The 16084-nt window shown below is 42.1% G+C and overlaps 2 protein-coding genes across 5 annotated transcripts in view; both read left to right on the top strand.

Moving 5' to 3' along the window:
* IMPDH2 (inosine monophosphate dehydrogenase 2) overlaps positions 1-16084 on the top strand; it is a 96977-nt gene that overhangs the window by 73824 nt on the left and 7069 nt on the right. The window lies entirely within an intron of this gene.
* QRICH1 (glutamine rich 1) overlaps positions 1-16084 on the top strand; it is a 56729-nt gene that overhangs the window by 38676 nt on the left and 1969 nt on the right. For all 4 annotated transcript variants that reach the window (XM_020280322.2, XM_020280321.2, XM_020280323.2 and 1 more), the window contains 6 exons: positions 708-885; positions 1509-1663; positions 4885-4999; positions 14754-14862; positions 15218-15369; positions 15716-15806. In XM_020280322.2, coding sequence (XP_020135911.1) covers positions 708-885; positions 1509-1663; positions 4885-4999; positions 14754-14862; positions 15218-15369; positions 15716-15806 — 800 coding nt within the window. The remainder of the gene's footprint in view (positions 1-707; positions 886-1508; positions 1664-4884; positions 5000-14753; positions 14863-15217; positions 15370-15715; positions 15807-16084) is intronic.

Raw genomic sequence — 16084 nt, 5'->3', positions numbered from 1 at the left:
GCCTGTAATCCTAGCACTTTGGGAGGCCAAGGCAGGCGGATTGCTTGAGGTCAGGAGTTCAAAACCAGCCTGAGAAAGAGTGAGACCTGTCTCTACTATAAATGGAAAGAAATTAATTGGCCAACTAATATATATAGAAAAAACTAGCTAGGCATGGTGGCGCATGCTTGTAGTCCCAGCTCCTTGGGAGGCTGAGGCAGCAGGATTGCTTGAGCCCAGGAGTTTGAGGTTGCTGTGAGCTAGGCTGATGCCAGGGCACTGGCTCTAGCCTGGGCAACAAAGTGAGACGATAGATAGATAGGTAGAAGGAAGATAGATAGATAGATAGATAGATAGATAGATAGATAGATAGATAGATAGATAGATAGATAGATAGATAGGGCGAGCGAATAGGACAGCAAGGAGAAGAGATTTTCCTCCTGCCTCAGTCTCTCGAGTAGCTGGGACTACAAGTGTGTGTCACAATGCCCAGCTAATTTTTCTATTTTTAGTAAAGATGGGGTCTTACTCTTACTTAGGCTGGTCTCAAACTCCTGAGCTCAAGCGATCCTCCCACCTCAGCCTCCCAGATGCTAGGATTATAGGTGTGAGCCACCAGGCCTGGCCAGAGATTTTTTTAAATTATTAAGTGAACTAAAGTAACATTTTTCTGGCAGTTTTTCAGGACCAAATGTAAATAGTACTGACACATGGTTTCTCTCTCATAGGCTCAAACTGTCCAGGTTGCTGAAGTTGAACCACAGTCACAGCCACAGCCTTCCCCAGAGCTTCTGCTTCCAAATTCTTTGAAGCCAGAGGAAGGGCTTGAAGTATGGAAAAACTGGGCCCAAACCAAGAACGCTGAACTAGAAAAGGATGCTCAGAACCGATTGGCACCCATTGGGAGTGAGTGTTGGGGCAGGGGAAGTGTGGGTTCTGTCTAAAGTACAGTGGTACTAAAGTAACAAGAGGAAAAGAATAGCAGAAATGGGGTGTTTCCTGGCCCTGGGGACTAGAGGGTACCATCTGAAATAGTATGTTCAATTCAAGACAAGCAACAAGCATGCCTGACCCTGTGCAGATGAGAAGGATGTGTGGGGTTTGCCAAGATTAGGCATTTTTGGACACATAGGTTTCTGGAATTGAACTGGCAAACCTGGGTACAATGGCTTCTGTGAGGAAATAGAGACCAGTGATTGTGCTCTCAGTGTCCTTCCTTGGCAGTAGGCTCGTATATTTGTTCACATTACAGAAGGTGGATTCTGTTTTTCTGCTTTTATTTCTTTTATTTCCTGGTCCTAGTAATACTTGGGGGATATGTAAGCTGGGAGGATTGTGGAAAGGAAACCCTTAGTAGTATAATAGAGCATTTGTGATTACTGCCTTAGTAGACCAATTAAGTGACTATTTCTATCCCGACACTCTGATGGGCAGTGTCTGCTCTGAGCCCTCCTTTCAGGAATATGGGTAACCAGTAAAGAGATAATCATTGCCAGGACCTCCATTCACTTTTGGGGCTTCTGTTTCAGGGCGCCAACTGCTACGCTTCCAGGAGGATCTAATCTCCTCTGCTGTGGCAGAGTTGAATTATGGGCTCTGTCTAATGACACGGGAAGCTCGAAATGGGGAAGGTGAACCCTATGATCCCGACGTGCTCTACTATATTTTCCTGTGTATTCAAAAGGTAGGAAATATCTTCACAGGAACATGTTTGGGCTGTTTTCCCATTGGATGATTGCTGGTTAGTTAAATGAGTAAAATGATGAGCAAAGGGTTAAATTAAGAAACCTTTTCTTTTAGCTATATAGTGAGTTTTAAAATACACACTTTTTAAAAATTGCAGAGATCTACATGTTTCACCTTATAAAATAAGAAAACAAATGTCATTCATAACCCTGTCATGTAGAGAAACTTCTGGTACAATATTTGGTAATTATCTTACAGCCATTTATTTATATTTTATTTTATTTTATTTTATTATTTTTTGAGAGTCTCCTGTCACCGTAAGTGGAGTGGAATACGTCATCTGTAGCTCTTTGCAGCCTCAAACTTTCTGGGCTCAAGCAATCCTCCTTCTTCAGTATCCCAGAATGCTAGGATTACAGATGTGAGCCACCATGACTACTCCCATTTTTTTAATCACAAAGTATTTATGTTAACACTTTTCTTTTTGTTAAAGTAAACATATGATGGTTTTCATAAAAGTAATTTATCCAGCCAGGCACAGTGGCTCCTGCCTGCCTATATTCGCAGCTATTTAGGAGGCTGAGGTGGGAGGATCGCTTGAGGCCAGGGGTTTGAGGCCAACCTGAGCAACAGAGCAAGATCCTCTCTCTGAAAAAATAAAAGTAATTTGTCCAAAACAAAGTCTGGTGCTAACATATAGTTTTCTTTTTCTTCTCCCCTGCATTAACACAAAATAATTATATGAAGAAGTCTAACTAGAATAATATACAAATGTGGTTAGGTTTTCAAGACATCTAAGATGAAGCATGACAGAGAACCTCATAGACTAGCAGTTTGGGGGAGCACAGATTGATTTCTTAGTGTTTAAAGGCTCCTGATGAGGCCGGGCGCGGTGGCTCACGCCTGTAATCCTAGCTCTTGGGAGGCCGAGACGGGCGGATTGCTCAAGGTCAGGAGTTCAAAACCAGCCTGAGCAAGAGCAAGACCCCGTCTCTACTATAAATAGAAAGAAATTAATTGGCCAACTGATATATATATAAAAAAATTAGCCGGGCATGGTGGCGCATGCCTGTAGTCCCAGCTACTCGGGAGGCTGAGGCAGAAGGATCGCTCGAGCCCGGGAGTTTGAGGTTGCTGTGAGCTAGGCTGACGCCACGGCACTCACTCTAGCCTGGGCAACAAAGTGAGACTCTGTCTCAAAAAAAATAAATAAATAAAAAAAAATAAAAAATAAAAAATAAAAATAAAGGCTCCTGATGAGAAACCCACAGTATGATAGAAAAGGGCTTGCTGGTTGGTACTCACTGTGTTGTTGCCAGGTCTTAAGAAAAGTCTGTCTTCCAGTTTGTTCCTCTTTCTTGCTGGCCCTAACCTCACTAGGCACCATGTGAATTGCTTTACATGCTCTGTCTCATTCCATGCTACATGTCTCATTCCATGTACAGGCATATCTATTTATGGACAAGGAGACTGAGCCCTAGAAGTTAAAAAACTTGCATGTGTTATTTAACTTAAACACTATCTAACTTACAGAGTACCTAAGAAGAGGAGAACCCCAGAGGCTGTGATCTTTGCTACCAGTAGACAGTTGCTTGAGTGAAATAGTAATTATAAAATCTGCCTTGTTGGCCGGGCGCGGTGGCTCAAGCCTGTAATCCTAGCACTCTGGGAGGCTGAGGCGGGCGGATTGCTCGAGGTCAGGAGTTCGAAACCAGCCTGAGCAAGAGCAAGACCCCGTCTCTACTATAAATAGAAAGAAATTAATTGGCCAACTAATATATATATATAAAATTAGCCGGGCATGGTGGTGCATGCCTGTAGTCCCAGCTACTCGGGAGGCTGAGGCAGAAGGATTGCTTGAGCCCAGGATTTTGAGGTTCCTGTGAGCTAGGCTGACACCATGGCACTTACTCTAGCCTGGGCAACAAGCGAGATTCTGTCTTTAAAAAAAAAAAAAAAAAAAGGCCGGGCGCGGTGGCTCACGCCTGTAATCCTAGCTCTCTGGGAGGCCGAGGCGGGCGGATTGCTCGAGGTCGGGAGTTCGAAACCAGTCTGAGCAAGAGCGAGACCCCGTCTCTACTATAAATAGAAAGAAACTAATTGGCCAACTAATATATATAGAAAAAATTAGCCAGGCATGGTGGCTCATGCCTGTAGTCCCAGCTACTTGGGAGGCTGAGACAGAAGGATCGCTTGAGCCAAGGAGTTTGAGGTTGCTGTGAGCTACGCTGACTCCACGGCACTCACTCTAGCCTAGGCAACAAAGCGAGACTCTGTCTCAAAAAAAAAAAAAAAAAAATCTGCCTTGTTGACCCAACTCTCAAAAATGTCATGAGGACTGGTCACGGTGGCTCATACCTATATAATCCTAGCACTCTGGGAGGCTGAGACGGTAGGATTGCTTGAGAGGTCAGGAGTTCGAGACAAGCCTGAGTAACAGCGAGACGCTGTCTCTACTAAAAATTAGCTGGGTTACTAAAAACAGAAAAAAAGAAATCAGCCGTGTATGGTGGTGCACACCTGTAGTCCCAGCTATTCGGGGGGTCTGAGGTAGGAGGATTGCTTGAGCCCAGGGGTGTGAGGTTGTTGTGAGCTATGCTGATACCACGGTACTCTAGCATGGGCAACAGCAAGAGTCTTGTCTTTTTTTTTTTTTTTTTTTTTTTTTTTTGAGACAGAGTCTCACTTTGTTGCCCTGGCTTGAGTGCTACAGCATCAGCCCAGCTCACAGCAACCTCAAATTCCTGGCCTCAAGCAATCCTTCTGCTTCAGCCTCCCAAGTAGCTGGGACTACAGGCGTGCGCCACCATGCCTGGCTAATTTTTTTCTATGTATTTTTAGCTGTTCAAATAATTTCTTTCTATTTTTAGTAGAGACGGTGGCTCGCTCTTGCTGAGGCTGGTCTCAAACTCCTGAGCTCAAACAATCAACCTACCCGGGCCTCCCAGAGTGCTATGATTATAGACATGAGCCACTGCAACTGGCCAAGACTCTGTCTTAAAAATTAAAAAAAAAGAGAATGTTGTGAGAATTAGTTCATATAGTCTGAAGCATTCTGTGGAAGTATCACATGCTGAACAGTTTTGACTTGGTTCCTTGGCTTGCTGACAGTGGAATGGGTAGGGAGCTATGTTGATGCTGATAGAAAATATATTTATTTCCCCTGAAAGCTTTACTCAGGAGATTACCAATAACTTTTATTGATTGTTTTTCTTTTAGTATCTTTTTGAAAATGGACGGGTAGATGACATTTTCTCCGATCTTTATTATGTTCGATTCACGGAATGGCTGCATGAAGTTCTAAAGGATATTCAGCCCCGAGTTACTCCACTTGGTAAGAGTCTCCCTTGTCCTTGGGTTTCTTTCCCATCTGGGTTTTTTAAAAGATTGGCAGTGGCCGGGCATGGTGGCTCACATCTATAATCCTAGCACTCTGGGAGGCCGAGGCGGGCGGATTGTTTGAGGTCAGGAGTTCGAAACCAGCCTGAGAAAGAGCGAGACCCCGTCTCTACTATAAACAGAAAGAAATTAATTGGCCAACTAATATATATATAGAAAAAAATAGCTGGGCATGGTGGCACATGCCTGTAGTCCCAGCTACTCAGGAGGCTGAAGCAGCAGGGTTACTTGAGCCTCAACAGGAGTTTGAGGTTGCTGTGAGCTAGGCCGATGCCATGGCACTAGCTCTAACCTGGGCAACAAAGCGAGACTCTGTCTCAAAAAAAAATAAGCCAGGATTGTGGCTCACACCTATAATCCTAGCACTCTGGGAGGCCAAGGCGGGTGGATTGCTTGAGGTCAAGAGTTCAAAACCAGCCTGAGCAAGAGTGATACCCCATCTCTACCATAAATAGAAAAAAATTAATTGGCCAACTGATATATATATAGAAAAAATTAGCTGGGCTTGGTGGCACATGCCTGTAGTCCCAGCTACTCAGGAGGTTGAAGCAGCAGAATTGCTTGAGCCCAGGAGTTTGAGGTTGCTGTGAACTAGGCTGATGCCATGGCACTCACTCTAGCCTGGGCAACAAAGGGAGACTGTCTCAAAAAAACAATATATATATATATATTTATTTATTTATATATACACACACACACACACACACACACACACACACACACATATAAAAAACAAATTCGCCAGGCATGGTGGCGTATGCCTGTAGTCCCTGCTACTCGGGAGGCTGAGGCAGAAGGATTGCTTGAGCCCAGGAGTTTGAGGTTGCTGTGAGCTAGGCTGATGCAAGGGCATTGTAGCCAGGGCATCAAAGTGAGACTGTGTCTCAAAAAAAAAAAAGATTGGCAGCTTCTGTGGCTGGCTGTGCTATGGGTGCTATATAATCCATTTGGCAGCGGCGGTGGCCGTAGCAGCAGCACTGGCCTCTGTGATCGAGGCACTGCTCACCAGAGAACCCTACTAGTCCTACTGTGGCAAGGACACAGGGGCATGCAGAAGTAGTAGGCTAGTTACTATCTTTTTTTTCCTATTAAAATTTATTGATTAATATGAGAATTATTGCAACAAATAAGAATTTTGTACAGTTTGTAGAATGTAATTTTTGCTTTACCCACAGGCAGCCTCCTGGGCAGCATATTGTATTGGAAAGAACATAGGCTTTTCAGTGGTAGTTTGTTTTTGTTCAGTAAAAGAAATGCGGTCTTGCTATGTTGCCCCAGGTTGGTCTTGAACTCCAGGCCTCAAGTGATCCTCCTACCTCAGCCTCCTGAGTAGCTGGGAACAAACATGCATGCTACAATGCCTGGCATTGTTTGTTTTGTTTTGCTGATTGAACTTTATATAAATAAAGTCATAGAGTATACTGTTAATGTCAGTCTAACTTAGTTATATTTGCAAGTTACATATTTGTAATATTTATAGAACTGTTATATTTGTTTTTTTGTTTTTACTAGATTTTATTTTTGGGTCCAATTTTATATTTCCAGCGAAATTTAGCATGAAGTGCAGATAATTCCCATATACCTCTTCCAAAGATGCCCTCACACAGGGTTTCCGCTACCATTAACATGTTGCATTAATGTGGTAAACTGGTTATAATCGATGAACTAATATACAGTATTATTAGCTATAGTTCATAGTTCGCATTAGAGTTCACTCACTGTGTTATACACATTCTGTGGGTTTTGATAAATGTGTGATGACATGTATCAGTATTATGTTAACGTACAGAATGTTTCACTGCCCTAAAAACCCCTGTTCTCCACCTACTTAATTCCTCTTGCTCTTCCTCTTCCTGACCCCTGTCTACCACTGATCTTTTTATTATCTCCATAGTTTTGCCTTTTCCAGAATGTCATATAGTTGGAACAATTCAGTATGTAGCCTTTTCAGATTGGATTCTTTTTTTTTATTCTTCTATGAAATAGTTTTTATTAGCTTATTTATTTTTTTCAGCATATTATGGGGGTACAAATGTTAAAGTTACGTATAGTGCCCTTGCCCCCCCCTCGAGTCAGAGCTTCAAGCATGTCCATCCCCCAGATGTTTCACATCGAACTTATTATGTATGTATATACCCATTCCCTCCCACCCCATCTGCCTAACACACGATAAATGTTATTCCTATATGTCCACTTGGGTGTTGATCAGTTAATACCAATTTGTTGGTAAGTATATATGGTGCTTATTTTTCCACTCTTGGGATAATTCACTTAATAGAATGGGTTCCAGCTCTATCTGGGAAAATACAAGAGTTGCTAGATCACCATTGTTTCTTACAGCTGAATAGTACTCCATGGTATACATATATCACATTTTATTAAGCCACTAATGTATTGCTGGGCACTTGGGTTGTTTCCACATCTTTGCAATTGTGAATTGTGCTGCTATAAACATTGGAGTGCAGGTGTATTTTTTATAGAGTGTCTTTTGTTCTTTTGGGTAGATGCCCTACAAATGGTAGATCCACTTGTATAGCTTTAAGGTATTTCCATATTGTTTTCCACAGAGGTTGCACTAGTTTGCAGTCCCATCAGATTGGATTCTTTCACTTAGCAATATGCATCCAAGATTCCTGTTTCTCTTTTTGTGGCTTGATAGCTTATTTCTTTTTTTCTTTTTTGAGACAGTCTCACTTTGTTTCCCAGGCTACAGTGCCATGGCGTCAGCCTAGCTCACAGCAACCTCAAACTCCTGGGCTCAAACAATCCTCCTGCCTCAGCGTCCCAAGTAGCTGGGATTACAGGCATGCACCACCATGCCCGGCTATTTTTTCTATGTATATTAGTAGGCCAATTAGTTTTCTTTCTATTTATAGTAGAGACGGGGTCTTGCTCTTGCTCAGGCTGTTTTCAAACTCCTGACCTCGAGGAATCCACCTCGCCCGGCCTCTAGCTAATTTTTTTTCTATATATTTTTAGCTGTCCAAGTAATTTGTTTCTATTTTTAGTAGAGACGGGATCTCACTCTTTCTCAGGCTGGTCTCGAACTCCTGAGCTCAAACGATCCACCCGCCTGGGCCTCCCAGAGTGCTAGGATTACAGTCGTGAGCCACCACGCCCGGCCTGATAGCTTATTTCTTTTTATCACTAAATAATAATCCATTGTATGGATGTATCACAGCTTGTTTATTCATTTACCTATTGAAGGACATCTGGCCAGGCTCGGTGGCTCATGCCTGTAATCCTAGCACCCCAGGAGGCTGAGGCAGGAGGATCGCTTGAGGTCAGGAATTCAAGACAAGCCTAAGCAAGATGGAGATCCTGTCTCTACTAAAAGTAGAAAAATTAGCTGGGTGTGGTGGCACACACCTGTAATCCCAGCTACTTGGGAGGCTGAGGCAGGAAAATTGGTTGAGCCCAGAAATTTGAAGTTGCTGTGAGTTAGGTTGATTCCACAGCACTCTAACCTGGGTGATACAGTGAGACTCTGTCTCAAAAAGAAAAAAGGACATCTTACCTTGGTTCCTTCTAAGTTTTGGCAATTATGAATAAAGCTGCTATAAACATTTGTGAGTAGCTTTTTGGTAAAGCAATAGATAGATAGATGAATGTAACAGTAGAGAACCCAGAAGGAGAGACATACAAATATAGTAAACTTACTTTGACAAAGTAGAAGGGTAATTCAATGGAAAACAGATGGTGCTGAACAACTGGATTTACACGTACCAAAAAATGAATTTAGACACAGACTTTATACCGTCTACAAAAATTAACTGAAAACGGATCATAGACCTAAATGTAAAATGCAAAGCTATAAAACTCTCTAGCCTGAGCAAGAGTGAGACCCAGTCTACCAACAATAGAAAAAAGTAGCCAGGCATGGTGGCTTGCACCTATAATTTTAGCTATTTGGGAGGCTGAGGCAGGATTGCTTGAACCCAGGAGTTTGAGGTTGCTGTGAGCTTAGATGACTGCACTCTACCTGAGGCAACAGAGTGAGACTCTTGTCTCAAAAAAAAAAAAAAAAAACAAAACCATAAAACTCTTAGAAGATAACAGGAAAAAATTTAGGTAACCTTGAGTTTACTTACTGATGACTTTTTAGACATAACCCCAAAAGCATAATCTATGAAAGAAAAAATTGGTAAGTTGACCTTTATTAAAATGTATGCTCTGTAAAAGATGCTCTTAATAGAATGAAGACTAGCCACAGACTGGGAAAAGATCTTTACAAAACACATATGTGGCCGGGCGAGGTGGCTCACGCTTGTAATCCTAGCACTCTGGGAGGCCGAGGCGGGCTGATTGCTTAAGGTCAGGAGTTCAAAACCAGCCTGAGCGAGACCCCATCTCTACTATAAAAATAGAAACAAATTAATTGGCCAACTAATATATAGAGAAAAAATTAGCCGGGCATGGTGGTGCATGCCTGTAGTCCCAGCTACTCGGGAGGCTGAGGCAGCAGGATCGCTTGAGCCCAGGAGTTTGAGGTTGCTGTGAGCTAGGCTGACGCCACGGCACTCACTCTAGCCTGGGCAACAAAGTGAGACTCTGTCTCAAAAAAAAAAAAAAAAAAAAAAAAACCCACATATGTGATAAAGGACTGGTATCTAAGGTATACAAAGGATTTTTAAAACTCAGTAAGAAAAACAACCTGATTAAAATATGGACAAAAGTTCTGAAAAAGTACCTCACCAGAGAGGAAATACAGATGACACATAAGTATATGAAAAGCATTCATCTTCAGAAGTCATCAGGGAGTTGCAAATTAAAACAGCAATGAAATATCACTATACATTTTTTTAGAATGGCTCAAATGCAAAACACTGACAGCACCAAATGCTAACAATGAATAGGGAGCAACAGGAGCTATTATTCATTGCTGGTGGGAACGTAAAATGGCACAACTACTTTTGAAAAGAGTTTAGTATTTTCTTTTCTTTTTTTTTTTTATTTTAGCCTATTTTGGGGGTATAAGTGTTAACGTTATGCATATTGCCCATGCCCCTCCTCCCACCTCAAATCAGAGCCTCAAGTGTGACCATCCCCCAAGATTTTGGTATTGTCTAACAAAACTAAATATAGTCTTACATTATGATACAGCAGTTGTACTCTTGGTATTTACCCAAGCATGTTGAAAACTTATGTTCACATGAATATCTGAGTTTTAATCCTGGCTCTGCCATTTTATCAAAATGTATGCAGTATAACCATGTTTTTTTGTTTTTTGTTTTAAAACAAATTAAGAGTTTGTTTTTTTTTAAAAACAAATTAAGAGTCCCTGCTGTGTTCCAGGCAGTATTCCAGGTGCCAAGGAATATAATAAAGCACTAAAGAAAAGAGTTTGCAGTCTAATAAGGAGAGAAAATGTATCAACAAGCAAGTTAATTTAAGTACTTTGAAGAACAGAATACAAGGAAATGGAACATGTTATAAGGGCTTCAAGATGGAGGTCCGTCTGAGGGGCTATCATTAGAACAGAGACATAAATGAGTGAATCATTCTTTACATGATTTGTGAATTTTCAAGCCAAATATGGGGGATATGCAGGGTTGACTTCTTTAGTCTTCTATTATGGAAATTTCAAGCATACATAAAAGTAACAATAGATTAATGAACCCCTGGGTACCCTTTGTCCAATGTAATCTTGATTTCATGTATACCACCACCTGCTTCTCTCATGTACTATTTTGAAGTAAATCCTACTTTATCTATAAATATATTGACATATATTATTGACATACCACAATTCTATTGTCATACTTTATTTTTTGTTTTGTTTTTTTGAGACAGAGTCTCACTTCGTTGCCCAGGCTAGAGTGAGTGCATTGGCCTCAGCCTAGCTCACAACAACCTCAAACTCCTGGGTTCAAGTGAACCTCCTACCCTCAGCCTCCTGAGTAGCTGGGACTACAGGCATATGCCACCATGTCCAGCTAATTTTTTTTTATATATATATTAGTTGGCCAATTAATTTCTTTCTATTTATAGTAGAAACGGTGTCTCGCTCTTCCTCAGGCTGGTTTCGACCTCCTGACCTCGAGCAATCCGGCCTCGACCTCCCAGAGTGCTAGGATTACAGACGTGAGCCACCAAGCCCGGCCTATTGTCATACTTCAAAAAAAAAAAAAGCCCAAAATGGTAATTCCATGATGTCATCACAATCTACCCTTTGTTCAAATTTCTGATGGTCTCATAAATTTCATTCTTTTCATTTATCTGAATCAAGGTGAAAATAAGGTTCACATATTGAAATTAGCTGGGTTTTAATATCTATTTGTTTTCATTTATAATTTCCCTCTCCATTTTCTTTTTTTTTTCTTTTTTTTTTTTTTTTGAGACACAGTCTCAGTCTGTTACCTGGGCTAGAGTACCGTGGTGTCAGCCTAGCTCACAGCAACCTCAAACTCCTTGGCTCAAACAATCCTTCTGTCCCAACCTTCTGAGTAGCTGGTACTACAGGCATGCACCACCATGCCTGGCTGATTTTTTTCCATATATATATATACATATGTATATATACATATATATATATATTTTTTTTTTCTTTTAGTTGTCCAGATAATTTCTCTATTTTTAGTAGAGATGGGTTCTCTTGCTCAGGCTGGTTTTGAACTCCTGACCTTGAGTGATCCGCCCGCCTGGGCTTCCCAGAGTGCTAGGATTATAGGCGTGAGCCACCGCACCTGGCCACCATTTTTTTTTCTTACAATTTATTTATGGAAGGAACTAGCCCTTTAAATTGTGAAACAATTTAGTTTTTGGTGATTGCATCCAGTGTGTTTTAACATATTCTTTTGTACCATGTGTTTATAGTTGATTAGTAATTGTATGTAAAGATTGATTCAGGATTGTTTTTTGTTTTGTTTTGTTTTGTTTTTGGCAAGGTTACCTCATTGGTAGCTTTTCCTCCATTACAGTGCCCATAATGTCTAGATCCATTAATTCTTTTAGGGTTGCAAAATGGTATTCTAATTTTACTACTACTTCATTAATTAGTTGGCACATAAGGAGAAATGTTTTCTACTCAACTCTGGTTTCATAGCAGTGCAGATTATATAGAAGAGGCAGGATGAAGGCTTGTTTCTTTTCCTTTGTTTACCAATTTCACCGTAATGGGTCAGTTTACCATCTTCTCCCAGTGATGATGAGTTAGGTTTGTTTTGTTTGTTTTCGAGAGGCATTGTAAACTCCTGAATTGAAACATTTGATGTGATTCAGTCTATTGCATTTATCTTTACTGATGTGGAAATTGTCTCAATGTTGGCCATTTAGAGCCTTTTTAAATTGGCTCCTATGTCCTTTTGACATGACCCTAGTAGTCTTTGTTAACTTTCTTGATTTCTGATTTAACAGAATGTTAGACATTTCATCTTGGACATTTCTTCTCCCAATGTTGAGTCCATCAGTTCTCCATGGAGCCTGGTTCCTTTTAGTAAGAAGTGGTATTTCAGTACCAAAGTCTGGAACTAGGAGCACTCACTGCTCCTGGGTTGGTTATTTCTAAGACCTTCAGTGGGCAGAACTAGAATTTTTTTTAAGGACAAAATACATCATTTTGATGCTTGCAGTTCAGAGTCAGAACTACAAGGCTATATATATATATATATATATATATATTTTTTTTTTTTTTTTTTTTTTTTTTTGAGACAGAGTCTCATTCTGTTGCCTGGGCTAGAGTGCCATGGCGTCAGCCTAGCTTACAGCAACCTCAAACTCCTAGGCTCAAGCAATCTTCTTGCCTCAGCCTCCAGAGTAGCTGGGACTACAGGCATGCGCCACCATGCCCAGCTAATTTTTTTGTATATATTTTTAGCTGTCCAAGTAATTTCTTTCTATTTTAGTAGAGACAGAGTCTCGCTCTTGGTCATACTGGTCTCAAACTGCTGAGCTCAAATGATCTGCCTGCCTCGGCCTCCCAGAGTGCTAGGATTATAGCCATGAGCCACCACACCCAGCCTGTTTAGCTAATTTCTTTCTATTTTTTTTAGTAGAGACAGGATCTCACTCTTGCTCAGGCTGGTCTCGAACACCTGAGCTCAAATGAGCCGCGCTCCTGCTTCCCAGAGTGCTAGGATTACAGGCATGAGCTACCAAGCCCAGCCTAAGGCTATTTTATGTAATGTGTTTATCTATATCTTCTTACTTCCATACCAATAGTCCTGGTTTTCAGGCACAAAAAGTTTGTTTTATTTTCTTATTTTAGAGACAGGGTCTTGCTCTTTCACCCAAGTTGGAATACAGTGGCATCATCATAGCTCACTGCAACCTTCAGCTCCTGGACTCAAGCCATCCTCCTGCTTTATCCTCCCAAGTAGCTACGATTACAGGCACATGCCACCACATCTGGCTAATTTTAAATTTTTTTATAGAGATGGGGTCTTGCTATGTTGCTCAGGCTGTTCTCAAACTCCTGGGCTCAAGTGATCCTCCCATCTCAGCCTCCTGAAATGTTGGGATTAAAGGCTTGAGCTACTGTGCCGTGCCTAAAGTTAATTTTAAGTTGTGGTGTTGAGAAGAGTAAATTTAGGGAAGTGACACTGGAGGGTACAGCTGGCAGAGTGAACCCAGAGAAGTAGAACATGCCAAGGTATGTCAGGAATTACTCCTAGCAGATTGCCTTTCTAAAGCAGGGTTGTCATTGGCTCTTCCTGCACCTTGGGGACTTCAGTTATGTCTGAGAACAGGAAAGCTTATCACATTGCCACTGCAACACCAAATAGCCAAAGTTTAGACAAGAATAGAGCCAGAGCTATCTTAAAGAGATAGAAGTATGCTAATGTCATCAGAGGGCCAGCTTTGACAAAAACAGAGAAGTGTATTGGGCAGAATGTTCCTTTTTCTGCTTTCAGGAAGTATCACCCTTACTGCCTGCCTGGAGAATGTTGAAACCCTTCAGGAGAATAGTAGTGTTTGCTGTGTCTCACCGTGCCCTAAGTGCACATATGAACTGAATTCAGCACATGATGGGGGCTTGGTGGTCAAACCAAGTATCTTCTTCCTTGTGTGCAAACCTTGCTGACCAAGGCTCTTGTTCAAACAATTGGTCTTTGCCTCCGCTAACTTTGTGTTCTCTTATGAACGAGGATCTTACAGTAACACCTGCCCTGTGGGGGAGACTTGTAAAAGCCAAATATCAGTCTCCCTTTTATCCAGATAAGGAATGAGAATGGCCTTGCCTTCTCTCGTGGTAGACATGAGAGAAGGTTTGCCAAAGGCAAACAGGGCAATGCATACCAGTTCTTTGGGCCCTTGGAGACCTTTGAAGATATAATGCAAGCTCTGTATCCTCTCAGAGAAGTGTACTTATATGTAGAGTTTTGGTTATTTCATTCTCCCTGAGGGCAATCCCTTTTGCCCCATATTAGCCTTGCACTAGAGAAAGACTTTGTCAGGTAACTGTTACCATGTAAGGCTGATACAGTTATCAAGTGTGATTCCCCAGAGCAGCAACGATAGCACCACCTTGGAACTTCTTAGAAATGTCATTATCAGGTCCTACCCTAGAAACTTGTGTTGGGACCGAGGCATCTGTCTTAACCAGCTTTCCAGATTATTCTGCCATACCCTAGGGAGACTTCCCTGATTAAAGTTGTATTTCTGTGTGGTCTTTGTGCCTCATACCTCCCATATTGTACCTTTGAGAAACCACCTGCCATCTTCCTGTAGCAGTACTTTCTTCCTCCTAGGCTATGTGTTGCCCAGCCATGTGACTGAGGAGATGCTGTGGGAGTGCAAACAACTTGGGGCTCATTCCCCTTCCACTCTGCTGACCACCCTCATGTTCTTTAACACCAAGTAAGTGTTCTAGAGGCTCCACGCTTAGCCACTGCTGGCATCCGTCCAGCAAAGAGGGTGGAAACTATCCAGGAGGACTTCTGAATTCCTCTGAGACATTTGAGAAACTTTGGGCTATTGAAAACCCCATTCGCCTTGGCTACATTTTGTGTGGTGACCAGTAAGGCAAACAGCCTTGCTAGATCCCTACCATCCATCTTGACGTGGCTCCTCCACTGGCTCCTGTGCTTGGGTATGGGCCTGCCAAGATCCTGGGAGTGTGGGCAGTGGCTCCTTGACGTACTGATGGGTAGAGGGTAAGTCATGGTATTCTCCTGGCACCCCTCCCTCTGCCTTGCTTTCACTTGTGGTCCAGGTACTTCCTGTTGAAGACAGTGGACCAGCACATGAAGCTGGCCTTTTCCAAGGTCTTGCGACAGACAAAGAAGAACCCCTCTAATCCCAAGGATAAAAGCACGAGTATACGGTACCTGAAGGCCCTTGGAATACACCAGACTGGCCAGAAAGGTAGGGGAAGGAGGCAGGGGACTGCACAAAGATGTGCTACTTGTCCCAGCCTCCCTTGTGCCTATGGGGCTAGTGATGAATGCGCAGATGCAGGTTGCGGTTTGCTGGATAGGATTTTTCTGCTTCCTTCTGCCCAGTCAAAAACTTCAAATTTTTCTCCTAAAAGCAGAGAAGCCCCTGAGAAGATAGCTGCCTCTTCCCTTCATAGTCCCTGCCCATGCCCCATACTTTCCCTCCTCCCACCCAATATTTTCTAGTTGGGATGGCTGAAAGCCTAAGGTTCTGGGCTGGAGCTAATGCAGTCTGATGCCACATCTGTGGTGTGTGTGTGGGGGGTGTTTTACAGTTACAGATGACATGTATGCAGAACAGACAGAAAATCCAGAGAATCCATTGAGGTGTCCCATCAAGCTCTACGATTTCTACCTCTTCAAATGGTGAGGAGGTTTTATTATGACTGGCTATCCGTGTGTGTGTTTGTGGGTGTGTGTGTGTATGTGTCTGTCTGATCACAGGAGAGAGGCTTTCCTTAGTCCCAAAGTGAGAATAAAAAACACTTCTGAAAAGCTAAATATAGAAGCAAACTTGCTGTTTTTCTAAAAGTGTGTGATGTGCCTAGCACTGATATAAAAGGGGTCCCCAATCCCTTTATAGTCAGTCGCCTTTCGAGCAAAGGGTATGAAGGTACAGAGAAGCCACCTGCACACATATTGAG

This window comes from Microcebus murinus, chromosome 1 (genome assembly GCF_040939455.1).
Source record: "Microcebus murinus isolate Inina chromosome 1, M.murinus_Inina_mat1.0, whole genome shotgun sequence".
NCBI lineage: Eukaryota > Metazoa > Chordata > Mammalia > Primates > Cheirogaleidae > Microcebus > Microcebus murinus.
Note: the sequence above shows the minus strand (reverse complement) of the source record. Positions and strands in the feature narration are given on the sequence as shown.